This window comes from Microtus oregoni, unplaced genomic scaffold (assembly GCF_018167655.1).
Source record: "Microtus oregoni isolate MIOR12 unplaced genomic scaffold, Mior012 000001F_ref0000356, whole genome shotgun sequence".
NCBI classification, from domain to species: Eukaryota; Metazoa; Chordata; class Mammalia; order Rodentia; family Cricetidae; genus Microtus; species Microtus oregoni.
In genome coordinates, this window is record NW_024543060.1 from 9,590,407 (window position 1) to 9,606,521 (window position 16,115).

Consider the following 16,115-nt stretch of genomic DNA (forward strand, 5'->3'; position numbering starts at 1 on the left):
GTGCAACCACTGTGGAAGTCAGTGTTTCGGTTTCTCAGGAAATTCGGGATCAACTTACCCCTGGACCCAGCAATACCACTCCTGGGAATATACCCAAGAGATGCTCTATCATATGACAAAAGCATTTGTTCAACTATGTTCATAGCAGTATTATTTGTAATAGCCAGAACCTGGAAACAACCTAGATGCCCTTCAAGGGAAGAATGGATGAAGAAAGTATGGAATATATACACGCTAGAGTACTACGCTGCGGTAAAAAACAATGACTTCTCGAATTTTGCAGGCAAATGGATGGAAATAGAAAACACTATCCTGAGTGAGGTGTCCCAGACCCAAAAAGATGAACATGGGATGTACTCGCTCATAATTGGTTTCTAGCCATAATTTAGGGCCACGGAGTCTACAATAGGTGAACCTAAAGAAGCTAAGTAAGAAGGTGAACCCAAGGAAAAACATATAGTTATCCTCTTGGCTAAGGGAAGTAGACCCAATTGCCGGGGAGAAAATTAGGATTTTGGGGGTGGGGTGGGATGGGGGTAAGGGGAGATGGGGAGAGAAAAGGTAGAAGGGAAGGAGGGGGGACTTGGGGAATCAGGAGAATTGGGATAAAGGAAAGGTGGATAGGGGAGCACGGAACCACAATTCTTAGTTAAGGGAACCACTTTAGGGTGAGCAAGAGATTTGACCCTAGAGGGGCTCCCAAGTGCCCAACATGAGGTTCCCAGTTAGTTCCTTGGGTAGCTGAGGACTGGGAACCTGAAATGACCCTATCCGAGAGCAATACTGACGAATATCTTGCATATCATCATAGAACCTTCATCTGGTGATGGATGGAGACAGAGACAGAGACCCACACTGGAGCACTGGACTGAGCTCCCAAGGTCCCAATGAGGAGCAGAAGGAGGGAGAACATGAGCAAAGAAGTCGGGACCACGAGGCGTGCACCCACCCACTGAGACAGTGGAGCTGATCTACTGGGAGCTCACCAAGGCCAGCTGGACTGTGACAGAAGCAAAATTTTAATCAAACCAGACTTACAAAAGACTCAAACTATAAAGCTGAAGTTTTGGTGGAGAAAGGTGTTATTGGTGTCGCTATAAAAAAGAAATAATATAGTAAGTTTTATGTTGATGGTATTGTTGAATAGCATTTTACTGTTTTACATATGCAAATGCCAGGAAAGTCATCTACCACTGAGCTAGGCTCCCAGCCCATTACACATCTTGATTGTGGTGATCTGTAAGCAAGATCATGAGTAAGCAAGGCATATAATGAATATATAGACACACACAACACACACACATGCACATGTACACATACACACACACACACACACACACACACACACACACAAACAGCAGGGGATCATAAAAAAATAACCACCTCTGGATTTATGCCACTCTGTTGTTTAGGATATAGGACTGGGGTGGTGTGTTAAGTTAACACTATGGCAAAGGGGGACTTAGTAGAGGGGTGTGGGGGGTTCTTCTATACATTTTCTTGTAACATTTATGTATAATTATCAAAGTGAAAATTAAATTTAAAACTAAGTTTTTAAACTAAAGTACACTGAGAAAATTCTGCAACCTTTTTGTCATAACTTAAGTGGCTATAATATATACCTAACACAGAAACAGTGTAAGCAGTATAAGCAAATAAAAGTAAAATCTAGTTAGACTGCATCAATGACAAAAGGCCACACTGGAGATGACCACTGTAATCTAAGGTATGAAAGATAAATCTACAAAGCTACTGGCCTATAGGTGGCTATTTTTAGATTACCATATGTTCGTACCTCATGGGACAGGAGGATATGTCTAAATAGCTATCTCTGTTCACCACAAACAACTCCGCTTCGTTTCTATTTTAAGCGGGCAAACCTGCCCTACATTTGCATGCTTGTCTTCTAATCTACTCACCTGTCTTTCCAATCATGAACTAGGAGGCTAGCTTAAATACTGAAAATCACATGTTCTTTTTAGATTCTTACATAACTTACTGAACAAGGAATTGACTGACTTCAGTGACCTGACAGGCATTCTTGGAGACCACTCCCTCTGTTGTGATGCTCACAAAACTCACTGTCAAAGAACAGCTTAGAAGTGGCCCTCCGAGAGCTAATCAATCGGTGACAGTCAACAGAAACAGTAACATTTTTCTAGAAGGCATGAAGAGTATTTATTTCTTAGGAGGCTAAGACAGGAAGATAATGAATTTGAGGCCAGCCTGGGAGACTTAATGAGACTGTATCTCAAAAAGAAATAAAAATAAGAGGAGGGGCTAGAGAGATGGCTCAGTGGTTAAGAATGCATATTGCTCTTACAGAGGACCCAAGTTCTAGGGCCAGCTACTGAGTAGCTTACAACTGTCAACAAATTAAAGCTCCAGGGATCCACTGGCACCTGCACTCACACATGTGCTCTCTCTCTCTCTCTCTCTCTCTCTCTCTCTCTTAAAAATAAATCTTTAAAAAGGAAAGCCATGTTTGAGTGTTACAGTGTTACAGGCGGTGTAGTTATTTAAACAAGGGTGTTTGCACGTCTGAGAACTAGGCTTGCTGGGAGTGATCCCCCATCTTTGTAACTGAATGCCTATCTATACCTCTAGCACTTGAAAGGCAGAGGAGGCAGAAGGCAAGAGGATATCAAGGTCAAGGCCAGCCTGAGACTGCTAGTAAGATCTTGTTTCAAAAAGGCAAAGATAAGAGTCGACAAGATGCTCCGCAGTCAATGCTCGAGCTGCCAAGCCCGAAGCCCTGAGTTCCATCCTTGGGATTCCCACAGTAAGAGAGAACCAAACCCTTCAAGGTTCTGATCTCCAAAAACATGTCCCGGCCTTCCTGTGTGCACCCCCTCCCACCACCACTAGCAAATAAATACACAGATGTAACACTGTTAATTTACTGCAATCACCCTGGTATGCAACACCCATCAAAAGACCCCTCCCGTCTCTATCTCAAACTCTGTACCCTCTGGTCCACAGCTTCCACAGCTCTATAGTGACACCATATTTTCCAGAACAGTGTAGGATGGTCAAAATACCCAACGGGGGTCGAGGGAGGGGGGACAGCTCAGTCAATAAAGTGCTTTGCTTTGGAAATCTCAGTTTGATCCCCAGAATTCATGTAAACCCCTGTGTGTGACTGGTAATCCCAGCACTAAGGAAGCTCTCTAGGGCTCACTAGCAAAGCCAGTCTAGCCTAACTGGGAAGTAGCAGGCCACAGAAAGACATTGTCTCAAAGAAGGATGATATTTCTTTCTCAGGATACCAGAGATTATGCTCTGGCCTCCACATGCATGCAAACCACATCTACATAGACCTTACAAACACATGAGTCTCCACATACAACAAGAACAACATAGTAGTAATAATGATAATATCTTTACACCAGGCAGTGGTGGCCCACACCTTTAATCTCAGTATTTGGGAGGCAGAAGGCAGATCTCAGAATTTGAGGCCAGCCTGGTCTACAGAGCAAGTTCCAAGACAGCCAAAGTTGTCACTAACAATTTTATAATAGCCTTGTATGGCTAACCCCACCTTTATTATGCCAGCCCACCCCACTTTACTTTTAAACAAAGCCTAGCCATCATGTGTCACATACAAATTAAGTCTTATCTTTTGAGCCACTGATCATCATCCAAGTTTAAAAGATTATCAATTTTCAGAGTGTGGGAGCAAACCTTTCATACCAGATGTGATCTAGCTTAGTCATCCACTTTTCCACAGGCATTAGTCATAGGCAGCTCCACGGTTCTAATGTGTTACATTGTGTGGAAGCTATAAGTGCTATACTCCCATGAGTACATTCCAAGCAGTGTTTAAGCTTCTAAATATAACCAAATATGTGTTCAACATAGTAAGAATTCATCAATACTTGTTTATGAATAGACAGATTTCCAAAATTCTATGTATACTACAAAAAAGAACATTTCACCGTTTTTGTACTTAAGTATTTTAAGTTATCTCACATGCCAGTTTCCATAGAACAGTTTTCCTGTCAAAGTTCATCAAGATTTATGATCATCACCCACCTCTGTGCTGGGACCTCAAATATGCTAAGCAAGCTCTACCAATAAACTGCACCCCCAGGCAAAATGAACTTAAAGAATAACTGCCAGCATTTACCAGGTGCCCACAATGGGAACTGTCTTGAGCTATTCACATACACCCTTCTTTAAATTCTAAGGTCAGTTCTAGCTCCTTTTTTTTTTCTTTTCTTTTTTTTTTTTTCTGTTTCAAGACAGGGTTTCTCTGTAGCTTTGGAGCCTGACCTGTAGCTTTGGAGCTCTTGTAGACCAGGCTGACCTCAAACTCACAGAGATTCTCCTGCCTCTGCCTCCCAAGTGCTGGGATTAAAGGCGTGCGCCACCACCGCCCGGCTAGGTCCTAGGTACCTACAATGGGAACTGTCTTAAGCTCTTCACATACACCATTCTTTAAATTCTGAGGTTAGTGCTGGCTCCTATTTTAAATCTACAGCAAGGAGTAATAACTAACAAAATCAGCAGGCTGTAGTGAGCCAAGCACATTCTCTTTCCTACACTGTTATCCACAACTAAGATTCTTATAGTTGCACTAGAACATTTCCTAGGGACCCAACCATATTCTGCTTTAAGGATAAACAATTAGTGTGAAAATATGGGGAGGGGGTGATGGTGGTGGTACTGAACACCAGACCCAGGGTTACATACATACTAAGCAAGCAGTCTACCACTGAACTACAGTGTGCTACATTCAGCATGAAAACACTCCCAGTGTTTGTAAACTGGGGCTAGGGAGAAAGCTCAGTGGTTAAGAGCACTTATTGCTATCGATGAGGACCTGGGTATAGTTGTCTGTACCCACTGAGTGGCTCACAGTGATCTGTGACTCCAGTTCTTTTTTTTTTTTTTTTTTTTTTTTTTTGATTTTTCGAGATAGGGTTTCTCCTTAGCTTTTTTTGGTTCCTGTCCTGGAACTAGCTTTTGTAGACCAGGCTGGCCTTGAACTCACAGAGATCCGCCTGCCTCTGCCTCCTGAGTGCTGGGATTAAAGGCGTGCGCCACCACCGCCCGGCTTGTGACTCCAGTTCTAAGGGATCCAACACCCTCTTTTGGACACACATGGTGCGCACACACACACATGCAGACAAATGCTCATACACATAAAAAGAAATAAATCTTTTTAAAACTTTTGTGGCATTCATAGGAAATAACAAATAACAGCCAGCAATGGTGATGGCAACGGGGGTGGTAAAAGCAACATCTGAATATATATATATATTTAACTGTGCACCTGCCACGGCACTTTGGAGAGTCTATTAATCTTTCCAATTACCCTATAAGTTCTTCATTATCCCTCTTCCAGACAAGCAAACTGCCCAGCCGGTTTGTCCACGGCCATACAGTCACCTACTAAAAGGAAGAATTTGAATACAGGTAAATATGACTTTGAAGTCATGATCTAAAGTCATTTTGCTTTCTTGTTTTTGTTTCTCGAGACAGGGTTTCCTTGTGTAGCCCTGGCTGTCCTAGAACTAGATCTATAGACCAGACTGGCCTTGAACTCAGAGAGATCCTCCTGCCTCTGTCTCCAGAGTGCTGTAATTAAAGGTGTGCGCCACCACCACCTGGCTTAAAGCCATTTTTCTTTTCTTTTTTTTTTATTTATTTATTAAGGATTTCTGCCTCCTCCCCGCAACCGCTTCCCATTTCCCTCCCCCTCCCCCGATCAAGTCCCCCTCCCTCATCTGCTCAAAGAGCAATCAGGGTTCCCTGACCTGTGGGAAGCCCAAGGACCGCCCACCTCTATCCAGGTCTCGTAAGGTGAGCATTCAAACTGCCTAGGCTCCCACAAAGCCAGACCCAAAAAGAGGAACATGGGATGTACTCACTCATATTTGGTTTCTAGCCATAAATAAAGGACATTGAGCTTATAATTCATGTTCCTAGAGAAGCTAAATAAGAAGGTGAATCCAAAGACAAACACATAGGCATCCTCATGAATATTAACCTTCATCAGGCGATGAAAGGAGACAGAGACAGAGACCCACACGGGAGCACCGGACAGAAATCTCAAGGTCCAAATCAGGAGCAGCAGGAGACGGAGCACGAGCAAAGCCATTTTTCTTTACATCCATCTAGTAGAGGATAAACTTATCAGAAGTCCTCTCAGCTGAATCTTGAAAGATAAATGGGCGAGGCAAGTTGTAGAACAAATTCTGCACGGATGCACAACACCCAGGACCCACAAGCAATGGTTAACAGGTTGGAGAAGAGAGATAATGAAGAGGAAGTGGAGAGAGAGGTTGTAGAGGTTTAGCATGCAGGGTGGTACTGTTCACCGACTTAGAACCAATCCTCCAGACAGGAAGTACTCAGGAAAGAGCCCCGGCTTGAGAAGAGTCTTTACATTAGTCACAGGTCTAAACAGCTGGTGTAAAGGGTTACTCAATGAGTAGGAAGAGGTGAGAGGGAGGAAGCAGGCTACTCAGAAATCACAAGTCCAGCTCATCTCATCCCTGGGACTGGCTCTGCCATGAAAGGAGAGTGACTTCAATGACTGTGAGCTTGTCACTTAAGCCAGTGACTAACTGGGTAAGTGGAGTGCTAACAGGACAGGAAATAAGCTTAAAGAATCCTTTCTCCTCTACTCATGAACAGTTTTAGTATCTATCTCAATCATTTGCCCTTCACTGCAGTCTAATAGAATAAAAAAATTACCACTGCATGTCATTTATGTGATATTTTAATATTTTTATTATTATAGATTTTTATTATAGATATCCTTGCTATCCTTCTTAAATTTGTTTTTAGTTTTTAAAATTTTATTTTATGTGTATGATTGTTTTGCCTGTGTGCATATATGTGTGCCACGTGCATGACTGATGCCCACAGAGATCAGAAGCAGGTGCCCTGAAATGGAGTTACAGATGGTCGTGAGCCACCATGTGGGTGCTGGGAACCAAGCCTGGATCCCCCATAAGAGCCACAAGTGCTCATAACTGCTGAGTCACCTCTCCAGCTTCTTATTGGAGTCAGTCAGCTGCCCTTGCACTCACCTCTATCTCTGGCTTCTGCTTTACCTGCCTTCTCTCTCCTCTTTGGTGAACTGCAGATGTTTCTTCAAGCACTGAAACTTGGAAACTGTTATATTCTACAAGTGGCTGTACCATGAGGGTAGGAAGGAGACAGTGAGCCACGTGTTCATTTCCACTAGTCATTTGCAATTAAGTAGTTCCAAAGAAAGACGCCCCAAAATGACTACAAATGGCACAATTAGCTGAATAATTCTCTTACAGATTGTGCATCTAAATATTAAACTTTTTCCAAAAATGTTACCCTAAAGGAAGTGTTCTATTCCTACTACCAAATATGGCCTAAGAAAGGACTTCAATTATCTGACACTTTGAGTCCTTAGTACTTCCCTCTTAACTCATCTGGTAACTTAGAGACTTCATGTGATCCTAAGTTATTAGAGTGGGCACATAGCTCAGTGCCACAGAGCTTGCCCAGCATGTACAAAACTCAAGGCTCCATCTCCAGAGCTGAAAATAAACAAACAAGCAATAATGTTGCTTTGTAGAAAGCTGTACCATCCATCGTCACAACCAATAACATAGGCTAAAGAGAGCGGCTTGTCCCTGCTCAAAAAGGAATTAAATATCTACAATGTCCTTTCGAGTTTTATGCAGAGGTATGATTCCCAATAGCGACAACTTCAAGAGTCTTAGAGTTTGCAGTTAGTAACTACAGCTGCAAAGCAAGCACAAAGCAAACCCTGCTGGCAAGTACAGGTGCATACTAAGTCTTATTTACCTTGAAAATTCATAGATGATGGTTTTCAGGATTGGTATTGTGCTACCCCACTGAAAATTTAAGGAGCCAATAATATGTGTGATTTGTTTTCTTTTTAATTCAAAATTCCCCAGAGATTGAAATGAAGAAGCATATTAAAAGAAGCTGTTCTGAGCATGAAGTTTTTGTTCTTTTCACCTTCCAAATTTCATGATTAGCACGGTTCAGACTACATTTAAAAGAAAAATATACTTAAAAATCCCTCATGACATAAATGAGGAAGACACCAAGAGAAAAAAAAAAAAACTCCAAATAAGAAAAGAAACTTGAAAATTGGAGGGGTGGTAGTGTCAAATGGATATAATTTCATAACTCAGTTATTTGAATTCCTAGATCTCTGCCCCAGATATCAGCATAAAGACCAGTTTGCAGCTTCTGCTTTAGAGGTTCAGAGAAATATGACTTTCAAAGAAGAGAAACAACTGAACACAAGGTACACTGTAGATAGCACCTAATAACACTTAATAAGTTAGTGAAATCCAAAGAGCTTTTAAATATAAAATAAAGCACAGAAGAACTCAGCCACCAAACACTGGACAGTTCTCCTCTTCATCCTTACAGACAGGATTCCACTCATACAAGCTCTGTATTTTGAAACAGGTGTTTCCAGACTAGGGTAAGGTTGTTTCAATTTGTTTTTTACAAGAAAATTCTGTTATATAAATTCTGTTATAATTTCATCTGCTTCCTAACCTTGGCCTTTCTCAACTGCTAATGAATTCTCTCCTAACCAGTTACATGGCTGGAGATCTAGTACGAAGTGGGGTACAACGGCACACACCTGCAGTCACAGCACTTAGGAGGGCGAGGTGGGGAGACTTCAACAATTTGAAGGCCAGGCAGGGCTCCATAGCAAGATCATGGGGCAGGTGGATTGATTATGAAACTGCTCTCAAGCTTCTCAATATTATCTTAAGTTTCCACAATCATTTTGTCATTTATATGATGCAGGCTAGACAAGAAAATGACTATAAATGAGATTATTAATCAGAAACAAGTGTCACTAAAAAAGCAAAAAGTTGGGTGTGACATCAAATGTCTTTGATTGAAACCCTGGAAGGCAGAGGCCAGTCTTGTCCACATAGTGAGTTCCAGTCATGGCTCTACAGTGAGAGCCTGTCTCAATAAATAGACAGATAAATAAATAAAGTTATGATGACAGGCTGGGCTGGAGAAAGGGCTCTTCTGTTAAAGGCTAAGGCTTACAACCAAAGGATAAAATACTAAAGTGAAAACCATTATTTCTGATCCTAACCAAGAAAACCACTAGTACACACACACAAAAGGCAACTCCCCAAATAAGGCCAGAAGCAAGAGCAAAGCAGGTTTTTCTACCTCTTCCGGTTTCTGAGAGGCGCATTCAAAGGACATTTAAAATACAATCACGCCCACCCACCCACTCTTCTTCAAGAGTTGCTCTCACAGAACAATTAAGCAGACTTTAAAGTTAACAGGAAATAACACAACCAAAAATAACGAGTGTGGTGTCGCCTGTGACACAGCTTTGGAGCTGTGAATAAGTGCAGCCCAGCTGGCCAGGCACAAGAGCATCAGGTCAGACCTGGAGCCCAACAACATAGGCCTTTCCTGTTCACATGGCTTGCTTTTCTTTCCTTCTTTCCTCCCTCTCTTTCTTTTTTCTTTCTTTCTTTCTTTTTTTTTTTTAAGATGGGCTCTCAAGCTACCTACACTAGCCTCGGTCTCACTTTGTAGCTGAGAAAGACCTTGAACTCCTGATCCTCTTGCCTCCACCTCCCCGGTGCTGGGATTACTGGCAGGCATCACCGTGCTTGGCCTCATGCCCAATTTTGTTAAAAGCAACTTCAACTATTTTAAACTTCAGAAAAACCAAGAAAAAGTTACCCAGAGCTGGTCGGTGGTGGCGCACACCTTTAATCCCAGCACTCAGGCAGCAGAGGCAGGCGGATCTCTGTGAGTTCGAGGCCAGCCTGGTCTACAAGAGCTAGTTCCAGAACAAGCTCCAAAGCAACACAGAGAAACCGTGTCTCGGAAAACGAAAAGGAAAAAAAGAGAAAAAAAAGTTACCCAGAATCCAACATTGCTGAGGTCAAGTGCTTATGCCAAAGTTATTTTATTTATTGGATTTTGGTTTTTTGAGACAGGGTTTCTCTGTGTAGCCCTGGCTGTCCTGGAATTAACTCTGTAGACCAGGCTGTCCCAGAAATCACAGAGATCTGCCTGCTTCTCCCTCCTGAGGGCTGGGATTAAAGTTGTGTACCACCACAGATCCAGAACACCCAAAACTACATAGAGAGACCCTGTCTTTTTTTTTTTAAAAAAAAAAAAGGCTTAAAGCCGGGCGGTGGTGGCGCACGCCTTTAATCCCAGCACTCGGGAGGCAGAGGCAGGCGGATCTCTGTGAGTTCGAGACCAGCCTGGTCTACAAGAGCTAGTTCCAGGACAGGCTCCAAAACCACAGAGAAACCCTGTCTCGAAAAACCAAAAAAAAAAAAAAAAAAAAAAAAAAAAAAAAAAAAAAGGCTTAAACTAGGTATGAAGTTTACACCTGTAATCCCAGCACTTAAAACTGCAATAAGAGGGTAACCATGAGTTTGCCTGGCTGGACAACAGAAGGAAACACACAGAGAGAAACAGGTCTTGAAGGTATACAGCATGTGGTAATTTGTAATTCTGCTAAAGAACAGGTTTGTATCATATCCTAGACTATGAAGATGGCATTCACTTAGCTGTAAATACACCTAGCAATAAACAGCACCTGCACTTTAACTACCTTTCATTCCACTTCTGCTTAAGAGTCCTTTTAAAGCGTCCTTTATACATTGTGGTGGAAATAACTGGTTCAAAAAGAGATTAGACTTTGAAGGTCTGAGGGTGCCCCTAAGCCTTGTTCAGGCCTCATTTATCCTGACTTGACACGGGATTCAGGTTTAACTGGTTTCCTTGCCGACTTCAGCTGAGAAGCAGGCACATTTTGACAGAGAGCAGTGCTAGAAAGAAAAGACCGGATGAAACACTAAAATGGCAGAGTGGGGAGAAGTCATTCTAATGCAGGAGGAAACTGCCAACACCCTTACACAGTCGACTGCACTGGCCACATGAACAGTACAGTTCAGAAGTTGATGTACGTACGATGACCTTATTCCGTCAGAAAAGGTTGTGTAAGGTGATGTCTGTGTATAAAAAGAGGCATATATCCCCTTCATGGGTTAGATGCTATGAAGATTTACACTAAAATGGTCAGGGCACTCCGGGACTAGTTGTTAAAGGACTAACATCCATTATATGAACAATTGACTTTCCCTACTGACATCAAATTCTAAGGACATAAGTCTCAAAAGTGACATATGTACTGTCCGGCAAGGCAGATAACCAACATTTATGACATTAATACTGCCCTTCTCTCTGTGAGCACTCAGTAGCGCCCCCCCCTTTAAAAATTATCGTTACTAATCTTAGTTTCCTTTCTCCTAATATCAAAATGAAACGGGGGAAGAAGGTATCTTAATAGTTTTTCTCCCACTGTGATGAAACCCACCTCGCCCAGAAACAGCTGGTCTAAGCATATTACCTTCTTAGAAAACAGTGCTTTCGAACCAACTATTAATACAAAGCGAGAAGGAGGGAGGTCTTACAGTCGGACAATAGAAGCATATCGGTGGTTACGTTTGACAGGTTCTCGTGGGTAAAGGGCAGAAACTACACCACAAAACTCCGCAAGATTGAGGAACCAACACTTTTATATTTTCTTCTCATAGTAACAATGAAAATAAGATATAATGGTAGACATCTCAATCAGAGGTTATTATTCACCAAGTCCCTACAGCCAAAGCGAAAACAGAAGACCCACATGTCAAGAAATCTGTCAGCTCCTTTAAACATTATTAAAAAGATTTGTGTTGTTATCACAACTATGTTTCTTTTAGTAAAAGCGGTGACTTGTGATATCTAGAGAGAGTGGGCCAAACGTGCACATTCTACGCACCACACCCCTCAAAAAAAAAAAAATTTAAGGGTTAGGCAAGGAGCTGTCAAAGAGAGAGCTGAGCCTAAGAAAAGGCACGACTGGGGGTGAGTCAAAAGAACTCCCTGCTCACACATCCCCAGACAGCCGTCTCTAGACAGGAGACGAGGAAAAAGGCAATCGGGAGAGAGCGCCTGGATGCTGTTGGGAGTGGATGGCGGGCGCGGTCGCTCTACCCACCTCCCGCTAGGTACCCGTCCAGCAGTCACCGAGGACGCCGGCGGACAGCCGCCCGGTCCTCCCCGCGCCCTGCAGCGCCTCCCGCCGCTGCCTCCATCCCCGCTCCTCGAGTCCCCGAGCCGTCGCCCGGCAAGGGCCGTTCCCCGCGGCGCGCTCGGCACCTTTGATGACGCGCTCGGTCGTGGAGATCTGAGGGCGCCTCTCGGACATGGTCTCCTCCCGGCTCCGGCGGCCCGCACGACGCGAGCCGCCGCCTTCCTCCCCAGCGGGCTGCGCTCGGCGGGCCGGCAGCCACCGTGCCGGGCCCCGGAAGACGGGGCGTCCTCGGACGGCGGCGGCCGCAGCGCTGCTCCCTCTCTGAGGCGGCGCCCGGCGGGGACGACCGCGTCGAGAGCGACGGCGACCGCGTCTGACGGACACAACTAGGGAGACCGCGGCTGCGCGCGCCCGGGGCCCCCGCGTGCGCGCCTCCGCGCTCACAACTTCCCGGCGGCCCCGCGTGCCGCCGCCGCCGCCCTGCGCACGCGCGCCTCTCGGCTTTCCGCGCAGGAAACTCCCTGCCCTAAGTCAGCCTTGCAATGGGCAGATACTCTTTGCCTGCTGCTGGCCATCCTCACCCCGACTTGTAGCGTCTCAAACCAGCCCCTGGGGCAGCTGCGATCTTGGAACCAGGCCGGCGTCCTGACTCTCGAAGGCACCGAGCCTGTGTCGCCTCATCAGAGACAGTCCTGTCTTCTCTGAATGCTTGCCTCCTTACCACTGGGTCCCCACCTACTTTGTGTCCAGAAGAAATTATCCATTCTACCCCGCTCTTCAGATTACTCTCTTCCATTAACTACCACCCCGAACCTTGAAATTCCCTAAGTCAACTTCATGTTTGTTGCAGGCAGCTTGTACTTAGTATCCTAAAGACCTTCACGCCCATCCTAGTTCCAGTCCAGCCCTTGGAAGGACGGGAGGGACTGTTTGTACTTCCAAGAGAAAGCAGCCTCTGGCTTCTAGAACGCTAGTCCAAACCTCCTTGATTAAGGGAATTGACTGATCTTTCCTTACTGGTCACCTGCCTGTCTGGACGCATTTATTCCACCGTGGTACAGTTAACACCGCATCTCCCCATCGTGTGCGCGTGCATATGTGTATGAGTGTGTGGATGCGTGATGTGTTTGCATTTGTGTCTGCTAGTGGGCTTGCCCATAAGAGCGCAGGTGGAGGCCAGAGGTCGAGGTTGGGTGGTCTACAGTGGTCAATAAGTAATCACATGTGGCTATGTAAATTAAAGTAGTTCAGTTTCCTCTGTGTACTAGCCACACTTCAAGTGCTGGCTCCATTATTGTCTGTGATAGGACAGTCCCATCATTGCATAAAGTTGTTTTGTTTTTGTTTGTTTGTTTGTTTGGGGGATTTTGTTTGGTTTGTTATTTGAAACAGGTCCCGAGTCCCTCAGGTTGTCCTGGAACGTGATATGTAGTCAAGAATAATCCTGAACTACTGGTCCTCCTGCCTCCACCTCCCAAGTGCTGGGATTACTGGTATCTACCACCATGCCCAGCCATTGCAGAAAGTTCTACCGACAGCTTCTTGCTAAGAGATTGGAAGATAAAGACTAAGTCTCCCCTAGCCCAGATTTACACAGGGAAAGGCGGTCTGGAGATACGAACTAGAATCAGACCCGGCGGGAGGGTGTGATTACATGAAGTATATGAAAGAAAAAAGAATTTATATAAAATTAAGAAATTATCCTGCATGTAGAGTCTAGCCCTAATGAATGCCAGTAGATGCTGACACCTCATCCTTCCATGTGCGCATTGAAGCCCGGCGATGGTGGCGCACCCCTTTAATCCCAGCACTTGGGAGGCAGAGGCAGGTGGATCTCTGTGAGTTCGAGGCCAGCCTGGTCTACAAGAGCTAGTTCCAGGACAGATGCCAAAGCCACAGAGAAACCCTGTCTCGAAAAAATCCAAAAAAAAAAAACAAAAAAAACCCAAAAAACAAAAACATGTGCGCATTGACCAGCTCTAAGTAAACTTAGCGGTGCAGTGGTGGTGCAGTCCTGCACTTGGGAGGCAGAAGCAGGTGGACCTCTGTGAGTTCGAGGCCAGCCTCATCTACAGAATGAGTTGCAGGACTGCCAGGGATACCCAGAGAAAAACCTTATCTGGAAAAAACAAAAAACAGAAACAAAACAAACAAAATAAACTCAGTCCCACCAGATGTGGTGGTGCACACCTGTAGTCTTAGCACTCGGGCTAGGACCAGGAGTTCAAGATCATTCTGAATACTTAGCAAGGTTGAAGGTAGCCTTGGCTCCGGGAGATCCACTCGCAAGTAGCAACGAGCATTTGACTAGTATAACAAGACCAGAGTTGGAGCCAGAGTGCCCTGAAAACAAACAATAGAACTAAGGATGTGGTTCAGTGGTTGTCTACCATGCAGGCGATCCTAGATTTGATTCACACACACACACACAAACAACTCAGTGGTTTCAGATAAGGATTTCCTAAACACAAAAGTAATTAAAGTAATAAAAGATTACTATGTTTGACTACTTGAAAAAGACAAACATAATTAGAATGCATAAAACAAGAATGTATTTGCATATTATCTGTCAGGATAAATAATTTCCTGTTTAAAAAAAAAAACCATAACGTTGCACCGAAGAACAAGTGTGGAAAAGGGCCAAGGCCAAATGATTCATAATATTTTTAGTCACGACCATGTGCAGCTGTAATCCCAGCACTTGAGAGGTGGAGAGAAGAATCGCCAGAAGTGTGAGGCTCATCTACACAGCAAACTCTAGGTCAGCCAAGGCTACATGGTGAGAGCTTCTCTCAACAACAACAACAAAAATCAAATCAATGAAATAAAGGGTTGGGGAGATACCTCAATGGTTCAGAGAATTTGCTATGCAAGAATGAGGACCTGAGTTCAAATTTCTAGCCCCCACATACAAAAGCTGAGCATGCTACATGTCCCTATAACTCCAACACTGATGGGTGGAGACAGGAAATCCTGAGACTTCACCAACCTACTGGCCTAGCCCTAATGGCAGGCAAGTTCCTGTTCAGAGGGAGACAAGAAAGTGGGGAGTGATAAAGAAAGACATCAAATATCTTCCTTTGGCACCCACAAGTACACATTCATTGTATACACCATACACACACACACATACACCATATGCACACAAAAGAAGAAGAAGAAAAATAAAAATATGTAAAGTACTAAAATGTAAGAATGGGATCTGTTGTGGAATATTATCTTAAGATGTGTTACATTTGTTTATGCTGTAGACTATTTCTTTAATGATGCAAAGATTCTTTTATGCTGTATTTAACTCTGTGAAGCTGTGTTACTTTGCCTGTCTAAAACACCTGAGGTCTAATAAAGACCTGTTCATAGCCGGAAGAGAAAATAAATAGGAGAAATCTGGGGACAGAATAATCATGGAATGAGAAAAAAAGAGGATTCCAGGGGCCAGCCACCCAGCTACACAGCAAGCCATGGAGTAAGAAGTAAAGAAAGGTATATAGAAATAGAGAAAGGTAAAAGCCCAGCGGCAAAAAGTAGACGGGGATAATTTAAATTAAGCTGGCTAGAAACAGGTGAAGCTAAGGCCTGGCATTTATAAGAAAGCCTTCTTTTTTTTTTTTTTTTTTTTTTTTTAGTTTTTCGAGACAGGGTTTCTCTGTGGTTTTTGAGCTGAAAGACCCTCTGGACACCCCCCCCCTCCCAGAACCCGCAGCTGGCCTGCTCCCATGAGAACATCCTGTTCACTTAAGACCCTCAGGACCCTCTCAGGACCTGCAGCTAGCCGGCTCTCATGAGAACATCCCGTTTGCTTAGGGAAACAGGATGCCTATAGTCAGCACATGTGCCCAACTTAGAATATCAGTAATTCACAGAAGAGACAACTCCCCCTATGAAAGATCCCAGCTTGGCTGCTGTAACGTCATTTCACAAAGCTTTTGACGAACGACTGTAAGTGCAGAGTAAGGTCAGGGTCCCTGGCGGCAAAACAGGATATTTATATCCATAGATTCGGACAGGACATCAATTAACAGGATGTCTGTTCCCATACATCTGTGCTGGGAAAAGG

General features: G+C 44.1%; 1 protein-coding gene across 2 annotated transcripts in view; it reads right to left on the reverse strand.

Moving 5' to 3' along the window:
- Ppp3cc (protein phosphatase 3 catalytic subunit gamma) overlaps positions 1 to 12,492 on the reverse strand; it is a 79,050-nt gene extending 66,558 nt beyond the window's left edge. The window contains exon 1 of one of the 2 annotated variants that reach the window (XM_041672982.1): positions 12,184 to 12,492. In XM_041672982.1, the coding sequence (XP_041528916.1) occupies positions 12,184 to 12,232 (49 nt within the window). In that variant the 5' untranslated portion in view covers positions 12,233 to 12,492. The remainder of the gene's footprint in view (positions 1 to 12,183) is intronic. The other variant, XM_041672992.1, reaches the window with a different exon arrangement.
- Positions 12,493 to 16,115: the final 3,623 nt, after the last annotated feature.